The sequence below is a fragment of the Prosopis cineraria genome, unplaced genomic scaffold (genome assembly GCF_029017545.1).
Source record: "Prosopis cineraria cultivar Desert tree isolate PC_DT_omini unplaced genomic scaffold, ASM2901754v1 PC7, whole genome shotgun sequence".
NCBI classification, from domain to species: Eukaryota; Viridiplantae; Streptophyta; class Magnoliopsida; order Fabales; family Fabaceae; genus Prosopis; species Prosopis cineraria.
In genome coordinates, this window is record NW_026555338.1 from 36,421,794 (window position 1) to 36,447,694 (window position 25,901).

Sequence of the window (25,901 nt, forward strand, 5' to 3'; positions counted from 1 at the left end):
CTTCAATAAATAAATCCTCTGCCCCCGGATAAAGGACTTCGTAAACTGTGTCACAATAGCATCGATTCTTGGATTAATTTCCCCTATTTTTTACCTTAAAGCTCCATATTCTGCTGCTTTTCCAGCCATGGTATAAAGCATTGTCTCACCTGGCCTAGTTCAATTACTTAACAACGGGGAAAGCCAAGAGCCAAGAGTTTGGCAGGAGGATATGGGCGTGCCTGCATTCTACAAATGGCTGCTGAACAAATATCACAACGTCGCTGTGAAAGCCCGCCAAGACACAGGAGGAACCGTAGACACCACCAATTCTAACGCCGATGCTCTGGTCTTTGATAACTTGTACCTTGACTTGAATGGGGTCATCCACCCTTGCTTCCATCCCGATGATGATAAGGTAATCCATTGTTCTATGTTCTCTCTCTTCGTCTTCCTTTACGCGCGTGTGTGTAAGAGAGAGAGAGAGAGGGAGAGAGTGACAGAAAGTGAGTTGTGCGAACACATTATGATATAAACCTTGAACTGTACTGCAAAATTTGATATATAGCAGATCTTGCTGACAACGTTCGAAGACGTCTTCCACAATGTCTTTGAATACATTGATCAGCTTTTCAACATAGTCAGGCCTCGCAAGCTCTTATACATGGCAATAGGTGAGGGACATGATATTTCATCATCAGAACTAGCTAAAATGCTAGCTAAAAGAGCCTTGTCTCCTGATTCTGTGGTCCATCTGTGAATAATTTTATTCTAATTGATTAAGGACTAAGAAGATACTGTGCCTGTTTCTCATACAGACGGAGTAGCCCCTCGCGCCAAAATGAACCAACAGCGATCGAGACGTTTCCGAGCAGCAAAAGACGCGGAAATAAGGGTGGGTTTGATTAACGTGATTCGAATATTGATCACTTATGATGATCGAGGCTGGATAAATACTCTCTCTCTCTCTCTCTCTTTCGTTTTTCATAGGAATGCGAGGAAGACAGGTTGAGGAGGCAATTCGAATTGGAAGGCAAACAGGTTCTTCCAAAACGAGAATCGGACGTGTCAGACTCCAATCTGATAACACCGGGCACGGAGTTCATGCACAGACTATCTAGAGCCCTGCAAGACTTCATCTTTGAGAAGATAACCCACGATCCCTCTTGGAGGAATATTATTGTGCGTCTTGGGTTTATACACGTGAGCTTGGCATTTCTTTTTCATCCATGATGACTCCTCTCCTCATGACGTTCTTCACATTTGTCTGCATTTAGGTGATTCTCTCTGATGCCAATGTCAGTGGGGAAGGAGAACACAAGGTTATGTCTTTCATACGCAGGCAGAGGAGTTTGCCAGATTATGATCCAAATACTACACATTGCTTATATGGGCTGGTATAAAAATAAGAGTTTGATAAGTATTTTACCTAGTGAAAGCTTCTAACATCTTCCTCGTTAAAGTATTGATGTTGCCATGTTGGAAACTCGTGATGCAGGATGCTGATCTGATAATACTCGCCTTAGCAACACATGAGCCACATTTTTCAATACTACGAGAGGTGGTTTTGAATTTTGATACCTAGAAGGCTAGAAGTGTATTTATTGACTGATTATTGTGAGATCCATTACATTTTACCTTCACATTTGATATGCCATTTTCTAACCGGCGTATGCATGCGCTACACAGGATGTGCTCGCCCGAGAACAGCAACCAAAAAGTGAAGCTATACGTTTTGAGGTATCATATATAATTAAGTAATTGCTTTCACGTGTTTGGTGGATATCATCGGTGTTTATTAATTAGTTTCCTCAGTCCAATTTTCCTTTCTGCAGTTTCTGGACATCGGGTTGTTGAGGGAATATCTTGAACACGACTTGAACATACAAGATCCGCCCAAAGGCTTCAAAATTGAATTTGAGAGAATAATTGATGATTTCATCTTCATGTGCTTTTTTGCGGGAAATGATTTCCTGCCCCACTTGCCTTCTCTGGAAATTCGCGAGGTAATTTTGACCAAATTATTGGCTGTATATGTAATATATAGCTTCAACCCGCAGTTAATTCTTGTTGGTCCTGCAGGATGCTGTCGATTTACTAATCACGGTTTACAAGAAAGAGTTCAACAAAATTGGAGGCTATCTTGTTGATATGGGCAGGGTAAACTTGCTCTAATTTCTTTATATATATAATATAAATATAAATATAAGATTAAAGTATATTTTTAGTTTTCTAACTTTATAAAAAATTTTAATTTAATTTTTTAATTTTATAGAGTATTTTTTAATTATTTAATTCTAACATCGTTAATTTTAAATGCTTATTTTCATATTAATCATTATTATTTTAAAATAATTAAACTTAATATCTCAATGTTTGAAAATATTTTGTTATAAAACTCTTAGTATTTGGATTAGAGGATTAAAAAAATATTTTATAAAATTAAAGAATTAAAATGAAATGTTATATAAAATTAAAAGACTAAATATATATTTTAATCTAAATTTAAATATAATTAAATATAAATTAAATTTTGTTGATTCTGAATTTTTTTTGCGAGCGCTGCATGTGCTTGCGCTCATTATATGGGAACAGGTCGACGAGGGCAAAGCTGCTTTTGTGAAGTTATCTAGAGTCGAAAAATTCATACTCTTGGTTGGCACGTATGAAGAGAAAATTTTTGCAAAGAGGGCCGAAATTAGAGAGAGAGCATTGAGAAGACTTCTGAGAGACTATGAACAGTCTGTAAGTTGAAATGAAATACCTAAATTGGGAACATCCATACGTTCATTCACGGTTCACGACTTTAACTTAATCTTAAATCCACCTAATTCAATCATTCTTATCCAGAAACAGGAAGAAGAGAATGAAAGTTATATCACATATATCGATGAGGAAAGTAGCCCTGCATCTGTTTCCCTCTGTATGAAGCCATCCGTTTCTACCGAGTCAGAAGTAAGTCGACAAGCCTTCCCTAGCAGAACAATTTAGTTAATCTTTACAAATAATGAGAAAAAATGTATCTTGTGTGAAATAATATTTTTATCCAAAATGAAGGGGCAGCAGATTTTGCAGAACACACGGGAGTTAAAAGAAGAATTAAATAAATGCATCAAGCTCAAATCTGATCTCTTTAGGAGTGGAGAGTTCTCAAATGACAAGGCATAAACTCTTGCACAGAGAAGGCCCCTAATTAGTATTTTTGAATGATTCTTTTGTCTTTAGCAGCATTCTAATTTTAAGAAGTAGCAGTTCCAATTCATTGCAGATAAAATTAGGAACAAAGGGTTGGAAAGAAAGATATTATAAAGTGAAGTTCTCTGTGGAAAGTGTTACTGACATCGAATCTAAGAGAAAAGAAATAGTAAGTGTTTAATTATGGAACTTTGTCAGACCGGCGTCTCCCATGTTTGTATTATTTTTTAGTATTTATATTCTGCGGTCAATGGACTAAACTAATAATATTTTCCTTTAGGTCAGTAAGTACACAGAGGGACTGTTATGGGTACTTAAATACTATTATTCCGGTGTTCCCTCGTGGTCATGGTAAGCCCATCGATTTGGAGAAATACCGAACTATTGGCTCTGTAACATTACTTTTATTCATGAATTGTAAGAAATAAGAACTGTATCATGCAGGTTTTATCCGTACAACTATGCACCTTTTGCTTCAGATTTTAGAGGCATGGCTCAGGTAAGAACAGGCTTTCAGAAAGGTGTCCCGTTGAAACCATTTGATCAGCTCTTAGCTGTTCTGCCCCCAAGGAGGTAACTTTTTGATACCAAATTTGATTTTTCTTTCTTTTGAACAATGAGACTGATTTTACTTCTGGGGCAGCGCTCATGCACTGCCAAAATCCTTCGCACAATTAATGGTTGACGAGCGATCAAACATAATTGACTTTTATCCTCTTGGTAAGGTTTAAGTTGTTAATAATCAAAGGCATGCAAAATTTCATTGGCATTTATTTTCTTCAACTTATTTATCCATCTTTGAATTTGTAGAATTTGAAGTTGACGTGGAGGGAAAGCGGTTCGCGTGGCAGGTTTTATCTATGTTTTGATTTTTACTCACTACAGTCATCAAAATCTGTTTTTTGTCCATGTAGTGCAATATGTTTATAGAACCATATATTGCTTGATTCATTTCTGTCGAAGGGTGTCTGCAAACTTCCATTGATAGAGGAAGCGCGGCTTTTGACTGAATCCAGAAAACTTGAGAAGGAATTAACTGTATGGTTTACTTCTTACTCAGTTTTCAAGAACATGAATTGAATTAAAAGAACATTTCTCTCGTCGATTCTAGAGGAATATCCTTGAACCCGGATTCAACGATCGTGTTTTTCAGGAAGAAGAAGCAATAAGGAATTCAGCTGGTTCAGACCGATTATTTGTGGCAAATACCAGCAAGCTGGCGGCGAAAATTAGATCTGCCGGCCGGCAAAATGCAGATCGTAAAATTGAAATGAGCACAAGGTTTGTGGATTGTCACTTCAATGCTGTAATTGATCGATGAGATCCTTTGGATCCCATTACTTGACTCCTTTTTTTAATTCTTGATAGCGATGGAATCGGGGGCTTCATAACTCTCTGCACTGAGAGTGTTGAGGTTAATCCGGACGCTCGAGAAGAATCTGCCTTGTATGATCTCAAAACGTGTCCTTTTAATTTGCCTCTTTTTTTATTCAATTTCGTCAGGTTCCCTTGTCCCCCCATTTTCACGCTCGCTTGATGTTACTTTATCATACAGATGTGCGTATTACGAGCTGCCTGACGGCGGTAACTATATTCCTCGTTTACTTCCGGGCTTGAACCTACCGGAAAAGGTAAAAACCAGCAGACGTTATCTCGTTTAACAGAAGTTGCCACCTGTGCGTTTGACGTCTACGACATTATGCAGAAAATTTGCGAAGATGATATTATGGACACACCACTCTGGCATGAACGCCAATATCACAACGGAATGCAAAGGTAATAGCTAGCTCTTGTTTCGCCCTCAACCTTGATTCCTCCCTTTTCCAATCCACTCGGAATGCAGGGCCGGGAATGCAAACAAATACAAAACATGCAAAACTTATGAAGGAATCAGAAGCGGCTTTCAATGCTCCTCTCGTGCTGGCGCCACTTACAAAGGTGCAGGTGTTGGATGGAGTCCAGGTTCAGGTAGAGGCAAACAAGCCGATACTCCAAGCATGATTGACACGGGACTTATTCGGGAGACGCTATCTCTGGGAATTTCCCATTCAGAGTCCTATCAAAGTGCCAGTCGTTATGGGACATTGCCATTTGCGGCATCCAGAAACAGGTCTACGTGTCAGTCCAGCAACGCCAGTATCTCCACATACAATCATGGCTTTCAAGCTGACGAAAAACGTTTTGCTTGGGGTCGAGGCAGAGGCTCTTTTGCCTCCGATCGCGTGAATTCCTGGAAGTATGTTCCTGCCAAATCTAACGGCTCGAGAAAAGGATTTCCGGATCAATCATGAATATCTAGGGGGTAAAAAAAGTTGAAATGTTTCGTGCTCTTCTATTCACAAATGACTGCTCTTTTGGCTTGAGTTTTGCTATTGTATGATACTTTAAAGCTATGCTCTTGATCGGTAGAAAGCCGAACATAAAATTGGCAAGAATGCTTCGTGCTTGCTAGACTTAAAGAAGCACGCTGGCATATATTTAAGAGAAGTTTAGAGAAAGTAATCTTCGCATCTTTTTATATAAATATCTTGGTCTAGTGAAGCTAAACACATCTTCTCCCTCCACTGTTTCTGCCAGCCCTTGTTTCGATCTCCTTGGGCAAAACACATCTTCGGTTCATTGTGTTGGATATTGGATGGACTCAATTGAACAAGTCAAATTTAATTATCATAAGCTGTAAATAATACCAGTTGATGCATATTTTATACTATGCGCAATACGTTGATACGTTGATGATGATTCCTTGAGCTGAATTCAAGGCCCACAAGCACGTACGAGTTCTTCAGAAATGGGTGCAAGCTAACTTTGCAGAATCAGATTTTGGGCAGGGACAGCACAAAATCAGATGGGGTCCATTCCACAGCATCTATTATATCATAGAAGGAAAACACAATTATCAGCTCCTATAATTTTATTTAATTTTACTTTTAAATTTTATAATTTTTTTAATCTCTATTATTTTAAAAAGATTGGATGACATTTATTTTTTAAATTTCTATAATTTTTTTCTTTTTTTAATATTTTTAATCCCTATAAAAATTGAAAATATTAAAAAACTGTAGAAATTAAAAGCAAAATCTAATGAAATTAAAGAAATAAAAATTATGTTTTACCTATTATATATATAATGCAAACATAAATTTATGAAAAAACACATAATTGATGAGCCATTAAATAACAAGACGACCCGCTTTAGGCTCACGTCATAGTACATGTAACGTAAGTGGTTCATAAGCGCAAAGCAGAATGGCGAGGCGGGGCAACGAAGCGTCAAAAAAGCGCAACGTGCGGGTTCTTTGTTTCTGTTGTACTCTAACGGAAGGCGTGCATGACTGCCAATTCGAACCGACCCGCCTTAATGACTTCCATTGTGAATTACTGCCACTGGGAATCGCAGGTTCGTGTCCAGGACCAGGACGCTGGGAGCTGGGCAGCACTTGAATATTATTTTATCTTTATTATTTTTAATTTTGTTTATTTATTTATTTTTATCAAGCGCTTTCGGCTTCCCTCCACATCTATATCCGAACCAAATTCCCTCCTTCGTTCTGTCCCTGGTTTTTTCCCTCGTCTTCTGCCCCCCCCCCTCTCTCTTTTTCATTTTTCTTACTTCCCCCAAGGCACCCAGATCTCATCCTCTATCTTCCTTATCCAATTTGCCTTCCCCGATTTTGCTCTTCTCTCCTTCACCCCATGCACATCAACTCTTAATCCTCTAACCCCCTCCTCGATCCCCTCCATCCTTTTCCAACTCGATCTCTGCCCTGCATTTCTATCTCGCCTCTGGATGTCGGGTTCTCAACCTCCTTCCACCTCGTCTCAGCAGCCCCAGCAGACTGTGACCTCCGTGAAACGCCAATTCCCATTTTCGTCCCTGAGACCTCCCTTTGTAGCTCCCGCTGATTATCATCGCTTCACGCCCCACCATCGTCCACCGGCTGCCCAGCAAGTTGACCCCATCATTGTTCGCTCCCCTGTGAGTCTTTTATTTCTTTTACGCCGTTATTCTTTTCGGGCACTTCTTTTTCTTTATAATATTTTATTTATTTTTAAAGTTTTCAGTGGTTCTTTTTGGTTTTCTATTGAAATAACCGTGTGAAGGTCCGCTCTGTCTAGACTTCAGACGGTGTTTGAGTTATTATTTTTGTTTAAATGAGTCACTGAATTAGTTATTGGAGTTGGATTTTAACTTGCTCTCATCAAAGAAGGCCGTCCGTTTTTTCTCCCATTCTATGTATTTTTTTCAGGTATTAAAATTTTGGCTCTGATTTCAAGATCATGTTTCGGCTATACAATAAGAACTTCAGTTGAAGACCATTATTTGTTCGTATAATTTCCTCGCATAGACAACGATTTTCTTACATGTTCAAGGGTGTATGCCGTGAGGGCATACACTTTCTTGACAAACTCCTGTAACAATGACACTGCTGCGTGAATTGTAATTTTCACTTTTCAGCATTGGTTTCAGGAAACTCAGCAAATTGAGTGCAGAGGAAACCTTAAGAGTTGTTGAGAAACTATGAGATAAACATGTGTTCGGTTATGCTAGAAATTATTATTTTCACCCACCTGCATAGTTTGGATCACATGTGAAATCAATTTTGTAGTATTTTTTTTCAAAGACGGTTATTATATTAAAATACTTGCATTAAATAAAATGCTTATGGAAATGCAATTCTTGATAGTCCTCTCCTCTCCTGTATAGTCTTTGCAATAGTCTCTAACATGAGTCCTGAAACAAATTATATATACCAGCAATTAAAGCAGAGGAGTGACACAGCTGATTATGAAGCTGATTCTCATGGTCGGGTGACCTCTGGATCTGCTGAAGTTGCTAACAATCCTTTTCAGACACCTACATCAGGAAAGACAGGGAAGGCAAGAAAAGCCTCAAAGCCTCAAACTCCAGGTTCGATTATCGGTGAGTATTATCTATCAAATTTTGTGCAGTACTAGCCTTCTAAATTTATGGTTTTGGTATTTTTGAGGCTTTGTCAAGGTGAATGTTTTGTTTGCCAACTGATCTGCTGACACCTAACATTGCGCCTTCCTTCCTTGGCTTTAAACTGTTGCTTGCAAATAATTTGTATATATATTATTTAGTTGATGATATTTCTATAATTCTTTCAGGCTCTCCTTCAGGCAACAATCTCACTCCTGCTGGTCCTTGTCGTTACGACAGCTCATTATGTATAAATGCATTGCCCATGCCTTTGTTAGTTAATTGTCTATTACCAAGGTTACGATCATTCTAAGTCCTCAACCCTCCTTTCCCCTTGTGCACAAATGTTAGGTCTATTGACAAAGAAGTTCATCAATTTAATCAAGCAAGCAGAGGATGGTATTCTTGATCTTAATAAAGCTGCTGACACATTAGAGGTAACTTTTCTTTTTTGCGGTCTCTTCCAACTGATTCCATGCTGTGACATTTGATTACCTGGTGCTTTGTTATCTACAGGTGCAAAAAAGGAGGATATACGATATAACAAATGTTCTTGAAGGGATTGGTCTTATTGAAAAGAAGCTCAAGAACAGAATTCAATGGAAGTAGGAATTTTCATGATTTATTTTTTGGTTGTTCTGTTCTCATCCAATGTCACCCCGTATGATGAAGCCTATCTCACCAATTCAAAGTTACATCTTTGGTCAGGGGACTGGATGTTACGAGACCAGGAGAGGCTGATGATAATTTTGGTAGTTTACAGGTAAAGAGAGACATAATCTGCCACATAATCTATGCAGAAAATTGTCAATTAAAAATGCTGTGTCATTATATGATTTTTTTGGCCATCAATTAAAATGCTTTCAGTTTGCATCAAATTTGAGACAGACTGTGAAGTTGTGATTTTTATCTAACCTTGGTTCTAATAGCTGAGGGCATCCATGGCTGAATTCTTTTATTTTACTTTTCCTGGTATCCAGAAGCCATGCAAGACTCCGACTAATGCTGGCCTCTTTATTTTATTCTTTGAATGCGTGAAGATATATTTAATTTGTCACCTAAGAGACTTGAAGGTATTATTAATTCCTGCAGTTTTTGATAAGATTTTGCATCTGGTTATTTGTATCTCTCATCTGCAGGCAGAGATTGAAAATCTTACGTCGGAGGAGTGCCAATTAGATGGACAAATAAGGTTTTGAGTCCCATAACTTTCCTGATTCTTTCTCTGTGTTCCTTGTGTGCTATTAATTGAGCCTGAAGTTTTAATTGATTACTTCAGGGAGACGCAGGAAAGACTAATGGAACTTAGTGAAGATGAGAATAATCAAAAGTAATTTTATTTTCTTCACTCTACTCAGACTTGAATCATTATGCCAACTTTTTACTAATATACCTCAATTTGATGCGCTTGTCCGTCATTATAGGTGGCTTTTTGTCACTGAGGAGGATATAAAGGGCTTGCCTTGTTTCCAGGTTAGTTTCTTATCTTCATTAGTTGGAAAATCTCTGTGATGATTATATTCTCCTAGCATCTCATTATGCGCGCGCGCGCGCATTAGCTGTTACACTAAATATAGTTCCTTTTGTCAGAATGAAACCTTGATAGCCATTAAAGCTCCGCATGGCACTACTTTGGAGGTCCCAGATCCTGATGAGGTAATTTCAGTGGGTATGAAGATTTGCATTGGAGTAATTGGTCTCGCTTGTATCTTTCTCAATGTCAATTCCCCATGTACTATCAGGCTGCTGATTATCCCCAGAGGAGATACAGGATAGTCTTGAGAAGCACAATGGGCCGGATAGATGTTTACCTTGTTAGGTATTTTTTTTTTTTTTTTCTGGTGACCACTTCAAATTTAGTTAACAAGCTAGTAGCCTGTGGAAGTTATGCAGTTGGAAATTAGAAAAGTGCAATGAAATTGACATTCTTTACCTCCCTACTGTCCCTACCATACCATCTTAGTCAATTTGAAGAGAAGTTTGAAGAGATTAACGGGGTTGATGTGGCACCCAATCTTCCATCCAGTCCTGAGATCAACAAGCATCCAGCAACGGAAGCCAGAGAGGATGTGGGGAAGGACCTAGGGATGCAGGGACAATATGATCATGGAACTTTTTCAGATTATAGTGCCTCACAGGACTTTGCGGGTGGGATCATGAAGATCGTTCCTTCAGATATTGATGTGAGTGTGACCTGAATTTAAATTCAGTTTACTAGAAAAATCCTGGGTAGAAATACGTATATTACATATTATGAAGCATTAATGAATGAAAATATTTCTTTCTCCCTTGCAGATAAATGCTGATTACTGGCTTTTATCAGATGCCGATGTTAGCATAACAGACATGTGGAGAACAGAACGTATCCTTTCTGAACATCTTATAGTCTTTATCATAATGGGTTTTAGTAGTTTTAATATTAAGAAGAAGTAATTTTCAGCTTTGTTTTGAAATTCCTTGATGCATCTACAGCTGGAGTTGAATGGAGTGAACTTGATGCGCTGAATGAAGATTGTTGCATGAATCATGGGAGCTCACCACGACCCCAGACTCCTCCTTCAAACACAAGTGAAGCGCCGCCTTCTGCTAACCCCAAGGGAGGTTGAAGCTTGCAAAGGTTGGACACAAGGGCAAGTGCTATTTCCCGCCAAGAGAAGTGAGGGAGCCTATGACATCCAGGTTTGGATTAAGATTCCTTAAAGATGCTTGCTCAATGTTTGAGGTCAAAGAAAGGCCTGGCGGCGTCGCTCAATTCTTCTTTGTATGTCATTGTAAATTTTTATAACATGGTCAAAGATTAGGGTGCAAGCAGATAACTATGAAATCCCAAGTCTATCTGCTTGCATTCTAAATCTATCTGCTTGAACCCTGGTCCTTTAGTTTTCCAATATAATTTTGATTCCAATGAGAAACTTACTAGCAATTTTCCCTAAACACAAAGTGTGGAGTTAGATGGAAACAAATCATGTACAGTTAACAAATTCTACATATTTGAGCTATTTGTTTAAAGTTTATAGTTGTTTTTAAAAAAATATATCTACAGCTAACAAATTTGGAGAACTTTAACTCGGTTTCTTGTATGAATTCTCCAAACAGTGAAGTTATCATTGATATTAGAATTAGAATCTCTTTTCTCGACCTTGTTGTGCTTCATCGAGGAAGCACTCCCGTTCTCCGACTGTGGCTTACTTTGAGATGACACGTACAGCCTCCGGTTTCTATATCCTTGTTAAATTAGATTTTTTCCCCCCATCACCGTTTCACAAGTTCAAGTCAACAGTTCATGCCGTATTAACATATTGACATGATATTTTGTTGCATACCGCAAATACAAAATAAATAGCTGGAAAAAAAAAAATACTTTTATCATAAGGCAAGACGAGGATCGCGATTGGCAAAATAAATAAAAAGAAAACGCATGAAAGGTATAGAAAATTATATGCTGCGTGGGTTACACGCCAACCCTTTCGGTCTTTTGATCGTTTCTATTCATTCGGAAGTTGTTATTTTTTTTATTCTAGGGTTATCTTTTGATCTTTTTTTTTTTTGGTATAAAGATAAGTGTTGACTCTAAAAGCGATGAATTATTAGATATCAAACTCTTCCTTCGTTGACGTAGGACTATTACTTGGAAAACAAAAATAAATCTATTAAAGAAATATAGGTATTTATAATAAATCCAAGGAAGAATCTTATAATGGACAGCGCCTTCTCGAGGATTGTTCACACTTCACATAATGATGAATCCCTTGTCCAGCTTAAAAGCTCAACTCAAATGACTTCGGATATAAAACGCTTCCGAACTTGTGAGTCTACAAAAGTTCCTCTCCAGTTCCACAAGTATCTTAATTCTCACTATCTACACATATACCTTCATTTCCCACATAATCATCTCAGGCAAACACAAAGCCAGAGTCTCTGTAGTCATCAGTTAATGTCTCCAAATAAAAGAAAGCTTTTGAGAGCTCTTTTCTCAGCAAATGGAGGGTGTGGCAACTGCGGCACACCACAACCCTTTGACGTACACGACCCTACCCCTAAACCTAAAGTATCCTCCCATCCACACCCAAATCCCACCATCTTAGCTTCACCGTCCGTTTCCGATGAAAGCAACGGGCCTATCGTCTCAGTCTCAGTCGACGAAGATGACGTGAAATGCACTACCTCCACTGAGGATCAGAATAGGTCCGAGAATTCCATAAGCGGAAAACTGAGCGGCAGCATCGTGGTGGAGATGAAGTCGAAAAACCCTTACAAAGACTTCAGGGAGTCCATGATCCAGATGATAATGGAGAGAGATATATACTCTGCAAGTGAGCTTGCAGAGCTTCTCCAATGGTTTCTTAAGCTGAATTCCCCATGTTACCACCATCTCATCCTCCAGGCTTTCTCCCACATCTGCCAGGACGCTCAAAACTTCTCTCTCTCTTAACTCGCCTAGCTCATCCATGGCATTATTATGTTGCTTTTGTTCAAATCATTTTCATCCCTTTCCGCTTTTCTTTTCCTCTGCCGATGCTATGAACAATTCAGCTTGTTTTCAGTAAAAGCAATGGCTGAGAGAACCACCTTATAATAGGTATAAATAAATTCTTGATGCTTTGGGATTATTGTTCTTATTCTTGACTTGTTTTGTCAATGTGGCCAGTTTTAGGCTGAAGATGTATTAGGTTGCACCTCGATTTAATTGTGTGCATTTAGCGTATAAAAATAATTAATATATAGTTTGTAAATTTTTCTGTGTGATGAAAGATAACAGGATCATTATAAGCGTATTTCATTAATAGGTATAAAGATTTATAACTAACGGAATCTGCCGGCTGTCGATTTACTATTGTTGGTACTCAATCTTTTCCTACTTCTATTTGAACCGCCCACCTTGTCTTTGGACACGATACCTAAATTAATTTAATTCCACATTTTATTACCTTTGTAGATGAAAAAATAGTATAATTTCGTTCATTAACTTTATAGATTATTATATAGGGATCTTGTATTTAATTTTTATTTATTTTGAGTCATACATCAAGAAGTCTCACAATAGAGTTTATAAGTTTAAGGAATTCTCCTATCTAAAACAAGTTATTTTTTTAGAATGAGTTTTCGTTTTATTTTTATTCAAACATTAATATTTTTATTGAAAGGCTAATGTTATGGAAATGATTGCTTATAGAGGGTCCTAACTTCTAACCAACAGAAGACCAGATAAGGCATCATGGAATGGAATCAGCAAGGACACGATCTCTCAAATAGAATAGTCTCCCACTTAATAAGTTTTTTTTTTTAAATGAGTTCTCTCTTGATATTTTTATTGAAAAGTTAATGTCATGTGTAAAAGGCTATCTGCAAAGGATTTTAATTATCAAGAAACTCAGTGAAGTATCATGAAGTAAAGCCACCAAAAACATTAACTCTTGATAAAAATGCTCTTCTATCTAATAGGCTAGACTTATAACACAACTATAATTACTAACTTTACTCTGCAAGCATAAATCATAACTAGACAAATATGTAAGGGCCAGTCGAAGCGGTGTCAGATTATATAATCAATTTTCTTTTTAATATATTAACTATTACAAAAAGGCAGTTATTATTTATGAATATGACCCTTTTTTTTTTTGGTGCGCTAGAGAATATGACGTTATTATCATTAGAATACAAAATTTGAACCCACCCCCTCAATTAAAATTCCTAAGCCTCCAAACTCATAAAATCCGGAACTTGAAAAATTTTAAACCCGAAATCATAAACCTTAAATGCATAATCTCTAAAGCTAGATCCTATAACACTCATGAGATGAACTGATTTTTGGATGCCATAATGATATTATAACCTGAACTTTAACTTGTTCAAATCCAAAAACGGTACCAAAATCCTTTTTCCCCACTCACAGGCCCCCGGGGGAAGTTTGTCTGTAAAGATCAGAAGGAATGAACTTTGACTTGTGCCAGTAGAACAAAAAATTTTTGGCCGAAAAAAAACAATAGAACCAAAATTTTATTAAATCTCTTTTGGGATCTCTTCAAAGAGAGACTGGGATCGCTGCCCGGCCGGTGGCAAGAGAAGCGCTTAGCCCAAGTTATAGAAAACTGGACAGGTAATTAAATCGATTAAGAAAATAAGTAAGGATTATTAGTTCAATCAGGAGTTAACTTAGAGTCAAACTATTATTAATTAAAATAATATAATATAATTTATACATATAAAAATATTCATATTTAAATAAAAATAATTAGTTTTACTTAAATAACCCAACAAAAATTCAAACAAAGAAAGAAAAAATTTATACATGTAAGCACAATTTCAACCAAAATTTTGCAAATTCAGTAAAATCTCAGTAAAAATTAAATATTTTTTTTCAAATAAATTGATCGTGCTGGCCAGGTCATCTTCAAGTTACAACTAAATTGATCAGGTTACTTTTGGATCAATCGGATTAACACTACCTCAACTTAGATAATAAATCAGACTGATCAATTAATCGATTTATAGGGTTATCGATCGAACCAACTGATGCGGTATAAGTTTTCATTCATTGATTAGCCTACTAATTAATAGATAACAGCAAAAATGCACAAATTGGCCCATTTCTCTCTCATATTATAGTATTACACCCCTGGCAAGTCCCCAATTGAGGTGTTGTTGCCCTAACTTGATGAACGCCGCTTCCAATCCTCACTCTTTGTTCACTCTTTCTCAACCCAGAGAAACATACAATAATCATCCCATAATTCCGATTTCATAATTCATAGTTTCCATCAATTAATTGGAGTTGTTCATAAACTAATTTCACTATTTTCTGAAGCAACAATTGACAAACCAGTTTTGCTCATTTTTACCAAAAGAAAGGTTAATGACACCAATTTTCATTTCATATAACTAAACATACAAGGGGAGATGAATTGAATAAATTAAATTTGCTTTCTCATTGGCAGAAAACCGGCTCTAAGCCATACAGTACACCCGCATGTTTTTGGGGTCCTTCCTTCCCAAAGTAGATATCTCTCATTTTCTGAAAGGCGTGCCAGGTCAGTAAGCTGTCGGACCCGGCTTGGTGGCATTTCCCAACCGCCCGGTCCACATTGAGGGTCCGCGCCACCCGGTCCAACCCCCCGTACAGGCTCTCACTACAGAACCGCATCATTTGCTTCACGTCATATACACTGTTCCCAAAAAACGCCCTCAATACCAGCAAGAAATCTTCCAACCCGTTCGGAAGGACCCGGCGGGTCAGGATCTTCACCAAATACCCGAAATCATAGGCGCTGTGGAACGTTACCCAACTCACCGAGTGGTTACACACGAGGCCCGACGACATCATCAACTCGGCAAAGCGGGTGGAGTCGATCCCGTCCTTCGCGTTCCGATCGAAGTCAATCCCCTGCTGCCGGAGCAGGGCTATGGAATCGGGAGCGTACGAGTCACGGGCGACATCGAAGTCCTTAAAATTAAACTCCCAGATGTAGCGATTGGCTGATCCGAGGTGAGGAAGGTTGCCGTGGGCGTCGGAGAGGGTGAGGCCGAGTTGGATGAGGTTCAAGGCATCGACGTTGGACTTGAGGAAGCGGTAGTGATCGGACGGGTGAAGCTGACGGTGGCGAGCGGCGGGGTGGATGTTGGGACGATAGATGACGCCGGGGAATTCGGTGTCCATGGAGATGAAAGGGTAGCGATCAACGAGTTGGCGGATGAGGTGAAATTCGGAATCGAGATTGGAAGTCCATACTTGGCGGATCACAAGGGGTTTGGAATCGGGATCGAAGCCCATGGATCAGGAGAAGAAACAGAGATAGAAGTTGTTGTTAATGGAGACGCGAGTGTTGATTTTGGAAGCGGATAGAGGGAAGGAGTTTGATTTATAAGGAGGAGGTGGAAGTTACTTGGAAAGCTGGAGATCACGATTCAAGTGGATAGAGAGAGGGTGTCTAAATTCAACGCGTCAGAAACGGGCACTGATCCGTCTCGATGGCTTCGAGTTAAGTTGAGACTTGGTCCACCTTAGCGCTTCCTCCTTGACTCAACTTGATTGTTTTCATCTGTCTCTCGTATACTGCCTCTTTGTTCAGAGCTACGAAATATTTTTAATTAAATTTTATCTTTAATAAAATAATTATTTATTTTTAAATTAATTTTATTTTTTATATTTATTTATATTAAATACTTTACAATAAATATAAAATTATTATTATTAGAAATATTTTAAAAAAGACTAAAAATATTTTATATTTTTTTTAACATTCAGCTTTTTAAAAAATGTCTTGTATTTTTAAATGGAAGGAATAACTAATAATTTCATGATATTTTTTATTTCTTTTAATATTTTTGCATTTTGTAAAATTAAATTTTACAATTCATACATGACCATCTTATAAGCAAGCTAACGACTCGCAGTGGTTTCAATTTAATCGATGCTAGTTGCTGATCGTTTCTTCTTGTTTTTTCCTTGATTGGACAAAAAAAAAATGGATATTTATATCTATTAAATAATTCTTTAATTAATGATTATATAAAAAATAATTTTAATTAAAGGATAGTTGCATTTCAAATTAACAATACTAAATAAAAATAGTTTTTTTATTGCTGTGGTTACGGTTATTATTTTGTGAGTTTGGTGATTGATAGCCAAGCAGTGACCTAATGCGTGTTTATTTTTTGTTAGTTAAAAATAAGTTTGTCAAAAGCTCATTTAATAAGAGTTACTCTCTCATTTTTTATATATAAAAAAAAATTTTATACAATTTAAAAAAATTGGCTAATTCTAAAAATTATGTTTAAAAATAAAAAATTAAATTAAAATATTTTTTGTTAATCAACATAAACATGCATTAATTATTTTTTATTAATGTAATTTATAAGAGGTGATTTACGAAATGTGTAATAAATACTTATTGAAATAATTAATTTTACTTATATAAAAAAATAAACAAAAAGCGATAATTTTTTTTATAAATAGAAGAAACAGAGTACTTTAGTAAAAATTAGTTATTGTAAGAAAATTTATACTTGAATATATTTTTTAAAAAATTAATTTAATAAATTAAAAGTTGTTTAAATTATTAAAAGTGAAATGTAATTTTTAATATACAATTACTAAAAAAAATCATCAATTTATAATCACTTGCAAATTTTATTATATAAATATAGCATAGATGAAATGTTAAAAAATATGATAAAAACTTTGAATAACCTAGAATCTGATTTTTTATATAATAAGAATATAAATATAAAATTTGATTTATTTAAATATATAAAAAATAGTTCAACATATATTAATATTGAAAATTAACATGATTCAAAAAATATATATAATAATTTTTTATTCAAAAAATTTAACCAACTTGAAAAACTTAATAAAAATTTTAAATAACATAAATTTGATACATTAAACAATAAAAGTAAAAAATATAAAATTTGACATATTGAAAAAAATTAAATAAAATAGTTGAATATACATCATACTAAAAATTAACATAATTAAGTTGCTACTACTGCTAAATTAACATGATTATGCCGCCGCAACCACAACTATTACTACTACTAGTAGTATTATTATTTAAATGATGATTATATTTTTTAATGAATTAATAATATTGTTTAAATAAAAGAATAGTATATTAAAGAGATAGCATGATCAAATTTTCAAATTTACTTTTAGTAAAAAAAAAATCAAATTCACTTTTCCAATCCTTTTTAAAGTTACTTTGGTTAAATTCACTTGCAACAACATTTTAAATAAACTTTGGTGTTTTTACGTTATAATTTTTTTTCAAACAACTTTAAACTTTTAAAAAATGTTAAAAGAATTTTTTAAAGGGCACTCAAACACACCCAACTGAAGCTTTAGTCCACTTTTTGTTAACATTCGTTGGATGAAAACAGTCAAAGGGGGCTTGAATCCTCGCAGTGGTGTCTTTAAAAAGGTCCCACTAAATTAGTGGCATTTGTTAATGTGAAACTGACATTGTTTTAAGGGAATAGGAATAGGAATAGGAATTCCGTCCCCTGGCATTTGTTTTCTTTAACAGTGGAAATGGAATAATTAACAGGGCGCTTGTTTCGATTGTGTTAATGCAGCATTCCATAAAACAAGAGTACACGAGAGGGAAGTGATTCCCATTCCGTTGCAATTTCCACGTGAAAGACATGCCTGAGAAAAGGTAAGTGGCTGACTAAATTTCGACGGATGGTCCCTCCCCGTCCCAAAGGCGACCTTATGAATTTGATGCTGTCTCCCTATTGGCCATTAGATCTTGTTTCGTTGTTTTAAAAATCTATGAATTTTTGTCTTCAACCTGTGACCTTGATAATTAAAATATTCTATTTATAAATCATTTTTAATATATTTTATCATTATTAAAAAAAATTTAAAACATAAAACTCATTAACTATGTTTTAAAATTAAATAAATTTTTAATTTTATTTTTATTAAATATACATATTTCAATAACATATTTTCTCTCTCCAACATTCAATGAAGGATAAAAAAAAATTTATAATAAAAATTTAATAACGTAACTTATAAATAGGATAAAAAAATTCTTCTCTTTCTATCCTATAAATAAGACTAGAGGAAGTACATCCAAATTATATCTGAAATATACTTTTATTAAATTTAATAAAGAATTGGATTTTTCAAGCATACTTTTATTAAATATAAATTGAAATTTAAACAAGTAGTAAATCTCTGTCATCCCAATTCCGAACTTTAGATGACACAATTGGAAATTTTATGCATAATTTCCTAAACACATTATGGACAGTAATCCTTTTTTTGCCCCCTTCTCGCCTCATCTCTACTTTTAGATTAATAACTCAACGGTTAAAGTTTAATTGAATTCATTCATTAATTTTAATAATATTTTACAGTTAGTTTTTAACTGTTAATGTCAAATTTTAATAGTTTATATTTATTTACTTATTTATATTTTATTATAATAATTTTATAAAATATTAAATCCAAACCATTGAATTTTTATTCTCTAGTGAGATGAGATGAGATGAGATGAGGGGGAAAATGGGAGAGAAAAATACAAGGAGGGATACAAGCCTTGAGAAATGATGGACTTCGCAATTTATTTCAAGATAAGATAAGATTCGAAGGCTAATGGCGTAATTGGAAGGGAGGCCACGTAAGATACCCTAAATTTGCATAATGCGTTACTGATAATTTACAAACGAAACGGAATCTCTCACAGGTTTTCACTGGTCTGATACTCCCCAGACCGATTTGTTAAAACGATACTGTCCAGACCCAGTAAGCACAAATATAGGGCTATCAAAGTTAAAACGAAGAAAACACATAAAACCGTTCGTTTTGTTAATGTGCCCAAGAGGGTGGTAGTCTTGGAGGGGCGTTTTGAGCTTGGAAAACCAAGTCCTGCAGCAGCAGAACGCGTTGATGATTTATCCACCTTTAATCTAATTCTTCGTTGCGCTGTGCCTTGGAATGGAAATGTCTGAGGAGGATCCTGCGATCTTGTGTGAGCCTCTTGCGACGTCAGTGAAGATTCATCTAATTTGATGATATCATTCTTCAGTATCTCAGCATAACAATCCTCTTCATCCACCTCCTAAATTAAATATTGAACAAACAGTCTATTAGCATTCAAAAGGGCAAGAACTCGTTCATCATTCTTATTTAAACTACCTTTTGGTGACTCGAAGATTCTGTCACAGCAGCGTCATAATTGGCTGTCCTTTGATTGGATTCAGAGGCAGAATCAATTTGCTCCACTGAAGGAGAATCGTAACTGCAACTGCTGCGCTTTGAACTGCATCCGACCCCTTTATCTTGTTCGGACACACCCCTTTGATCTATCTCAGCTTCGGAGATAGCACAGTTGCTTTCATGAGAATTCACTGCCCGTTCTTGACTTGAAGATGCTCTGTTTGAAGCATCGTTCTGGCGAAACTGTGTGTTCCTCTTTAGCCGACAAACAACTAAAGAATCCTGAAACACAAACATTTCTAGAAGTCAGTTTCAAATAAATACGTCAGATGTGAATTTCGCTGAAAATTCTGCTATCCTGATTACGTGCATGTCCATTCAAAAGTTCCTCGTCTACATGGTAGCTTAAGAATATTTATCAAACCCATTCTCACAGCAAAAGGAAAGTGGAAACTAAAAACTGGATTTGATAGTCAATTGGTCACCTGAGATTTGTCATCGACGCAGTACTCGTGCATGATCCATTCAGTCCTTTCTCCTTTTGGGGCACGACCCATATGGAATACCAAAGTTCGCTTGGTGCCGATAACATTAGAACCTGACTTTACGTTGCGCTCTTTTCCAGTGGCCTTCCAATAGCCACATTCAGTTGCCCTCTTACTCTGTGAACCATTCGGGTACTTTCTTCCACGAGGGGAGAAGAAGAACCACTCGTTTTCTGATTGAATGAATGATTTGGCTGCTTACAAATCAACCAGCACTAATATGTCAGCAGGGAAATGAGGTTCGGTAATCTGGATACGGAACAATTCTGAACTTCATTGTACTTCGGTACTTTTTAATGAACACTATTGAATAGCCATGAGAATGAGTTACCAGTGGTTTGAAGTCAAGAGCATGCTACATATTCCTTTACTTTGCTATAATTTAATATCGACCTTGCTTTTCAATTAACATGCAAAAATATTAGGTCAGTCTTGTAATTTCATTTCAAGTTTATCTTCCTGAACTGTTAAAAATCAAGAGCTGACAATCTCTGGTTCCGATTGGCCAATCTATTGAAAGCACCAAAGTGGGAAGATAATTGAATTGAATCCCAAACACAAAAGAGAGAATGGGAGATTTTGATGTAAGAAAGAAGAAAGATAGAGAAATCTGACCTGGTAAATCCCAAGGCTCATATCTGCAAATCTCAACCTCAGAAATCACTTGAACGCTCTCTTCGTGTCCGCCCAGCTTCTTCCTGAGATAATAGGAGATCAACTCTTCGTCGGTAGGACAGAACCTGAATCCAGGAAACATGGACGAAGCAGCGATCGACATGTGCGATTCCCTGGAAACCACATCGGTCATTCTCTCCTGTCCTTGCATTATTTTATTTTTCCGCGGAGCAGCAATACTTTTAGGTTCAAAAAAGAAGGTGCTTCGGGAGGAGGAATCGAATCGGAAGAAAGGTGAGACGCAGGGACTCCGCTTGTGAGGGGTTATTCCTTAATTTGTCTGTATGGCTCTGCGTCAACTCTGCGATCGCGATTCGGGATTGTGCTTTGCTTCTGTGCGCCAAAACCAAGTTAACAACTGTGGCCTGCTTCTTCGGGAGTCGGGTAGAGGGAGGCCTGGGAGAGAGTCGGCGGCCGAATGATAATTTCACCGCCACGTAGGACGGGGGTTGTACGGATAGACATGGTTACGTGGCCCGTGCTTTTTGTGGGCCAAAAACTCATGTCCCTTGCATTGCTTCTCGCCTCGCTTTCCGAGGAATCCCACTGCTCTTCGCCATATCGTATAGGTCAAGGCACTACTATTTATCGATCATTGCTGCAACGCTTCCAAATACTGTCGGTACTCCCGGATGATTGAAACCGGAATTCGAAGGATCGTTACGGTGGGAAGGGGAGGCGGCTATATAGCCGTTGTTTTGTGAAACGTCTCGAACACGGGCGTGCTGTGCGGTCCTAAATTAATGTACCGTCGTGCTGTTGCAGCTGAACAGAGGCCACTATTCAGATGTTTGAGTCATTTGGAAGTATATGTAATAATGCTACGATCTGTCATGCTGCAAGGGCCGGTGCTATCTCACATAAATCATGCACCTCAAATATAATTGCTGTCGTTAGGTATCTGGCAACGTTCATTTGTAGATTGAGTGCATGTTGTGGTTTTTTTTGGTCAAAAATCACTTTGTTAGAAATTCGTTTAACAAAAATTAATTTAATAAAATTGATTGTTGTAAGAAAATTTATATTTAAATATATTTTTATTTTTAAAAATCAATTGAATCAATTGAAAATTATTTGAATTATATATAGTTAAATATGTTTTTGGATGTATAATTTTTTATTTATGATGATTTGAAATTTGTTTATACAGATATATGTTTAAAAATATAATAAAAATTTTAAATAACACAAAATTTGATATGTTAAAAAATAAAAAAATAAAATATAAAGTTTGCTATATTAAAAAGAAATATATAATAAATAATTCAACCTGCAATACTATTAAAAATTAACTTGATTAAAAAAATATTTATTATAAATTTTTTATTAAAAAAAGTTTAAATGGGTTAGGTCTCAAGGGCTTGACGGGAGTTAAAACATTCATCCAAAATCAAATAATGCTGAAAACTTAATCTCTAATCATCATTGTTGTTATTATTATTATTTAAATGATTTTTATGTTTTTAATGAATTAACATTATTTTTCGAATAAAAGAATAGAAGGTAGCATGATCAAATGCAAAATTAAGTGCATAGTCATTAATGATCCCAATGTCTATTGCGTTTTGAAAGAGTTTAAAAATTAACTTTCAATGATTCCTGAATGTACATTCCAAATATCCATTTTCCTCATAAAAAAAATATCCAAACAAGTGAACAACTTCTCACATTCAAAAAGTGATAAAGCGATATTGCAACAGGCCTGAGTAGCATGTTCTCAGGGCAAACGCCATGGGATCCAAGGGCTGGGACAAAAATTAACAACCAGCACAAACAAATAACCGGAGCCAAAATTGTCATTTATCTCTTTCTCGGGTATAGCACGACGCGAAGACAGGCGCTGTACTGATGAATGAACCTTTTTAAACACTTCAAAGAAGAAGGGGAAACAAGCATTATGAATTGAAAACATAAGCAATAGAACCTATATTGATATTCTGCCTGCAGCCTCTTGCTTTAACTGACCTCCTTCCAACAAAAAACTTATCTCGGCTTCGCCGCCACCATCCTGCAAAGGCCTTGATTTAGACCTAAAGTTCTCAAATTCATCGCTTTTATCAAGCATCTGAGCTCCTGAGAGCAATCCACTCGATCCTTCTTGTTCTAACTCATTAGAATTTTTCTGAATATTTTTGCCAAAATCCTTCTTGTTGAAGCAACTGCTCCCCCGCTGAATTTTTTCGAAGAAAGATTTCCTTCCAATACCATCAATTGAAACTCCTTTAAACTCTTCTCCTCCATCATCATCGCAAGCATAACTCCATTTGTAGCTTTTATTATTGTCCAGACTTAATTCAATGGAACGAATATCACTATCATCTGATTCATCTCCTTGCTTTACTCCATATCCAGCATCCGTATCGTCTTGTTTCTCTACAGGTTCAGATCCCCAACGGCTTCTATTCAAATAAGACTCGAGATCCTTAATTTTTTTCATCAGGGGAGAAACGTCACTGTTTTCACCTTCATTTTTGAGAAAGGCTTCAAGTTCATTTCTCAGCTTTTCCAACACGGCATTTTTCTCCTCAAATTCATACCTAGCCTCTAAAAGTTTCATCTGGACTCTTTCTTCACGCAAAACATTAGCAAACTGAAACATTTCTCGCTCCTTTTCCACCTCATCTCGAACTTTAGCCGACTCTCTTTTCAGTTCTTCTACCTCGGCTCTGTCTTCCTCAATACCTTTAGCTAGTTCATTGCAAATCTGCTCCAGAGTATTCCTTGCCCTTTTCTCTGTTTCCAGCTCTTCAGAAATTTTAAAATGGGAAGCTTTTACATCGGCCATTTCTTGAGCAATCTTCTTGTTTAACCTCTCAATTTGTCTTCTCAGTCTCTTCTCTACCTCAATCTCTTCTGCCATGCGTGACATGGCATGACGAACCTTTTCTCGCTCTCTTCTTTTCCAAGCGGCCTTCGCTTCAGCAAAATTCTTCAGGAGATGCTCTACATCATTCTGTTTTAATCCCTTTTCCTGGATTACTTGATCAATTTGGTTGCAGACTTGATCAAGCTCTCTGCGCAGGCCTAAGATCAGGGGCATGCTTGATGAATTATGTTTGTGAAGGCATATTTGATTTAATGCCTTGAGAAGCTTCTTCGATGTAGATAGGCCTGTTCGAGCTTTGTTCAAACGATTCTTAACTCTAACTGTGTCCTTACTATAAGCGCTATTTCTTGGTTGATCTCCTACCTGAATTTCAACACAAATGATTAGGTCCAATTTAATTTAATATTCAATTTTCACTTACTAAGTGATTAATCAGATCTAAATATTTTCATGTGGCACTGTTAAGTGTGGATCAAATTCATAAATGTTCAAAGACTAACTAAGGGTGAATAGTGGCGGCTTCATCTCAAACAAAGGTCAATGATGTTTCAGTATCAAAAGCCAAAACTTTGGTCTTTGCGAAGCGAAAGGCTACCCTCCATGTTTATGGAAAATTTGATCATTGCGGAACATTAGTCTATTTCCTGTTAGCACAAATCTTAGAAAAGGAAAAAAATGGAAATCAGAATCACGGCCCATATGATTGGAAAATTAATCTAGCCTCATTGAAATTGGCATTGCTAAGATCATCAAATCCTCCCAAGTAGTAATCAGCCAATTGAAGTTTGTGAGATCCTGTCGATACTCTTCTACTGCCCTCACCTTCAAACCCCTTCACTCTCTTCATAATTACTTGCAAAGCAGGTTATATATCAATATTAAGGCACTCCTCATATGGAACCGAGAAAAAAAAAAGTGATATAAAGTATAAACTGACCTCAGACTCACAGATGCGACTATATGATGAATCTGACATATTTGGCTTCGATGAGTCCGCAGCTTTCTGCTTCCACATCTCCTTCTTCTTGCTCCTCACCTTTTCTTCACCTATATCTTTCTTCGCTCTAGAGGTAGGCAAATCATTGATTTCCCACAATGTGGCAGCGAGCTTCCTCCCAAACACTGACAGGTCCTTCTCTTTACCACTTATCACAGAAGAAGACAAAGGCTTTGCGAGTTGGGTCGCCATAGAAGGAGACTTGGTCCTAGTGTTCCACATGGGCACCAAAATTGCTCGCTTAAATCGGTATTTTCGGACCAGAGAAGATGAGGAGGAGGAGGAAGAACCTCGCTTCCTGATCTTGTTGGGCTTGTCACTGATGACCGATTTGTCCAAATTGAGGGTCTGCTGCCGCGAGGACATAGTTGAAAATGATTGAGGGGACTGAACCCAATTTCCCGAATTTGTGAAATTGAGTTGGACGAAGGGCATACACAGACTTCATGGAAGTAGAGAAACAGTTGCGGTCAGCATCATCGTCTTTATTTTTCAGTGTTTCGGGGAGTTGGAAACTCTTAGGCCTTGAATTTAGCGAAGAAAGAAAAGGTGGGTCATGAAAGATCTTCTTCAATCTTGACTCTTGAGCCTCCTCATAGCATATTTCAATGTCTAAAGCGAATTGAAGGTCGACCAAGAAAGAAAGTAGAAACTGTCAGAAAATGAAAAGATACGTTAGAGATAAAAATGGAAGCTTTAGACTTGTCTTTGCTTTAAAAATCTTGAGAGGGAAGGGAAAAGTGGGGGAAAAAAACGATGAAGAGAGAGGGAGAGGACGGAAGAAAGGGACCTACTGCTACAAACATTCCGTTTGTTAAGAAAACGAACAATCCTAAAGCTAGATGTAAATGATAAAAATGGGCGCTCGAAGCTAAATTATGGAAGGAGTACCATAAGCTTTTGGTTCAAGAAGAACTCATTTGGTATTAAAAGTCTAGATGTAAATGGCTGAAATGGGGAGACAAAAATATCAAGTTTTTTCATACTGTTACTATCATTCAGAAGAGGAAAAAAAAGAATAGAGGCTATAAAATCTGAACAAGGTGACTGGATTTTCGATCAATCAATTTTGA

At 36.6% G+C, this 25,901-nt stretch overlaps 6 protein-coding genes across 10 annotated transcripts; 3 read left to right on the forward strand and 3 right to left on the reverse strand.

Moving 5' to 3' along the window:
• Nucleotides 1-160: 160 nt before the first annotated feature.
• LOC129315798 (5'-3' exoribonuclease 3-like) lies at nt 161-5,710 on the forward strand. Of its 4 annotated transcripts, none has more exons than XM_054959857.1 (23): nt 161-397; nt 548-653; nt 798-874; nt 970-1,161; nt 1,257-1,376; nt 1,478-1,540; nt 1,669-1,719; nt 1,815-1,985; nt 2,062-2,139; nt 2,575-2,724; nt 2,830-2,934; nt 3,037-3,141; nt 3,248-3,343; nt 3,455-3,525; nt 3,619-3,747; nt 3,818-3,894; nt 3,985-4,025; nt 4,138-4,212; nt 4,328-4,455; nt 4,543-4,620; nt 4,730-4,805; nt 4,880-4,950; nt 5,018-5,710. In XM_054959857.1, the coding sequence occupies exons 1-23, from the start codon at nt 212-214 to the stop codon at nt 5,463-5,465; spliced, it is 2,694 nt and encodes an 897-aa protein (XP_054815832.1). In that variant the 5' UTR covers nt 161-211; the 3' UTR covers nt 5,466-5,710. The 4 variants fall into 4 exon arrangements, with proteins under 4 accessions (XP_054815832.1, XP_054815834.1, XP_054815835.1 ...); XM_054959859.1 differs by having other exon boundaries at nt 3,043-3,141; XM_054959860.1 differs by having other exon boundaries at nt 3,046-3,141.
• A 786-nt stretch (nt 5,711-6,496) lies between these two features.
• Nucleotides 6,497-11,128, forward strand: LOC129315902 (transcription factor E2FB-like). Its single transcript, XM_054960055.1, has 14 exons — nt 6,497-7,150; nt 7,930-8,095; nt 8,305-8,364; nt 8,468-8,553; nt 8,633-8,721; nt 8,825-8,879; nt 9,256-9,308; nt 9,396-9,446; nt 9,541-9,589; nt 9,707-9,772; nt 9,859-9,935; nt 10,080-10,299; nt 10,412-10,478; nt 10,589-11,128. Exons 1-14 carry the CDS (start codon nt 6,503-6,505, stop codon nt 10,720-10,722), a joined length of 1,821 nt encoding a protein of 606 aa, XP_054816030.1. The 5' UTR covers nt 6,497-6,502; the 3' UTR covers nt 10,723-11,128.
• Nucleotides 11,129-11,904: 776 nt separating this feature from the next.
• LOC129315062 (transcription repressor OFP6-like) lies at nt 11,905-12,882 on the forward strand. Its single transcript, XM_054958576.1, has one exon. The coding sequence runs from the start codon at nt 12,051-12,053 to the stop codon at nt 12,546-12,548; it is 498 nt and encodes a 165-aa protein (XP_054814551.1). The 5' UTR covers nt 11,905-12,050; the 3' UTR covers nt 12,549-12,882.
• A 2,045-nt stretch (nt 12,883-14,927) lies between these two features.
• On the reverse strand, nt 14,928-16,066 carry LOC129315960 (probable CCR4-associated factor 1 homolog 11). The gene has a single exon (XM_054960147.1). It carries the CDS (start codon nt 15,882-15,884, stop codon nt 15,042-15,044), a length of 843 nt encoding a protein of 280 aa, XP_054816122.1. The 5' UTR covers nt 15,885-16,066; the 3' UTR covers nt 14,928-15,041.
• Nucleotides 16,067-19,164: 3,098 nt separating this feature from the next.
• On the reverse strand, nt 19,165-21,734 carry LOC129316008 (NAC domain-containing protein 40-like). The gene is made up of 4 exons (XM_054960236.1): nt 20,945-21,734; nt 20,270-20,523; nt 19,764-20,066; nt 19,165-19,686 (listed from the first exon to the last, which is right to left on the reverse strand). The coding sequence occupies exons 1-4, from the start codon at nt 21,153-21,155 to the stop codon at nt 19,306-19,308; spliced, it is 1,149 nt and encodes a 382-aa protein (XP_054816211.1). The 5' UTR covers nt 21,156-21,734; the 3' UTR covers nt 19,165-19,305.
• Nucleotides 21,735-22,632: 898 nt separating this feature from the next.
• Nucleotides 22,633-25,520, reverse strand: LOC129316889 (uncharacterized). Of its 2 annotated transcripts, XM_054961270.1 has the most exons (3): nt 24,769-25,520; nt 24,553-24,672; nt 22,633-24,194 (listed from the first exon to the last, which is right to left on the reverse strand). In XM_054961270.1, exons 1-3 carry the CDS (start codon nt 25,261-25,263, stop codon nt 22,929-22,931), a joined length of 1,881 nt encoding a protein of 626 aa, XP_054817245.1. In that variant the 5' UTR covers nt 25,264-25,520; the 3' UTR covers nt 22,633-22,928. The 2 variants fall into 2 exon arrangements, with proteins under 2 accessions (XP_054817245.1, XP_054817246.1); XM_054961271.1 differs by lacking the exon at nt 24,553-24,672.
• Nucleotides 25,521-25,901: the final 381 nt, after the last annotated feature.

Excerpts from the sequence above, each read along its gene's own strand:
- LOC129315798 (XM_054959857.1), top strand. The coding sequence starts at position 212 with ATGGGCGTGCCTGCATTCTACAAATGGCTGCTGAACAAATATCACAAC. Across the intron at positions 1,986-2,061 it reads CTTCTCTGGAAATTCGCGAG|GATGCTGTCGATTTACTAAT; the intron begins GTAATTTTGACC and ends TTGGTCCTGCAG. Across the intron at positions 3,895-3,984 it reads AATTGACTTTTATCCTCTTG|AATTTGAAGTTGACGTGGAG; the intron begins GTAAGGTTTAAG and ends TTGAATTTGTAG.
- LOC129315902 (XM_054960055.1), top strand. The coding sequence starts at position 6,503 with ATGACTGCCAATTCGAACCGACCCGCCTTAATGACTTCCATTGTGAAT. Across the intron at positions 8,722-8,824 it reads AAGAACAGAATTCAATGGAA|GGGACTGGATGTTACGAGAC; the intron begins GTAGGAATTTTC and ends ATCTTTGGTCAG. Across the intron at positions 9,590-9,706 it reads AGGGCTTGCCTTGTTTCCAG|AATGAAACCTTGATAGCCAT; the intron begins GTTAGTTTCTTA and ends TCCTTTTGTCAG.
- LOC129315062 (XM_054958576.1), top strand. The coding sequence starts at position 12,051 with ATGTCTCCAAATAAAAGAAAGCTTTTGAGAGCTCTTTTCTCAGCAAAT.
- LOC129315960 (XM_054960147.1), bottom strand. The coding sequence starts at position 15,884 with ATGGGCTTCGATCCCGATTCCAAACCCCTTGTGATCCGCCAAGTATGG.
- LOC129316008 (XM_054960236.1), bottom strand. The coding sequence starts at position 21,155 with ATGCAAGGACAGGAGAGAATGACCGATGTGGTTTCCAGGGAATCGCAC. Across the intron at positions 20,524-20,944 it reads TGAGCCTTGGGATTTACCAG|CCAAATCATTCATTCAATCA; the intron begins GTCAGATTTCTC and ends ATTTGTAAGCAG. Across the intron at positions 20,067-20,269 it reads GCGTCGATGACAAATCTCAG|GATTCTTTAGTTGTTTGTCG; the intron begins GTGACCAATTGA and ends TTTGTGTTTCAG.
- LOC129316889 (XM_054961270.1), bottom strand. The coding sequence starts at position 25,263 with ATGCCCTTCGTCCAACTCAATTTCACAAATTCGGGAAATTGGGTTCAG. Across the intron at positions 24,673-24,768 it reads GTCGCATCTGTGAGTCTGAG|AGAGTGAAGGGGTTTGAAGG; the intron begins GTCAGTTTATAC and ends GTAATTATGAAG. Across the intron at positions 24,195-24,552 it reads GCAATGCCAATTTCAATGAG|GTAGGAGATCAACCAAGAAA; the intron begins GCTAGATTAATT and ends GTTGAAATTCAG.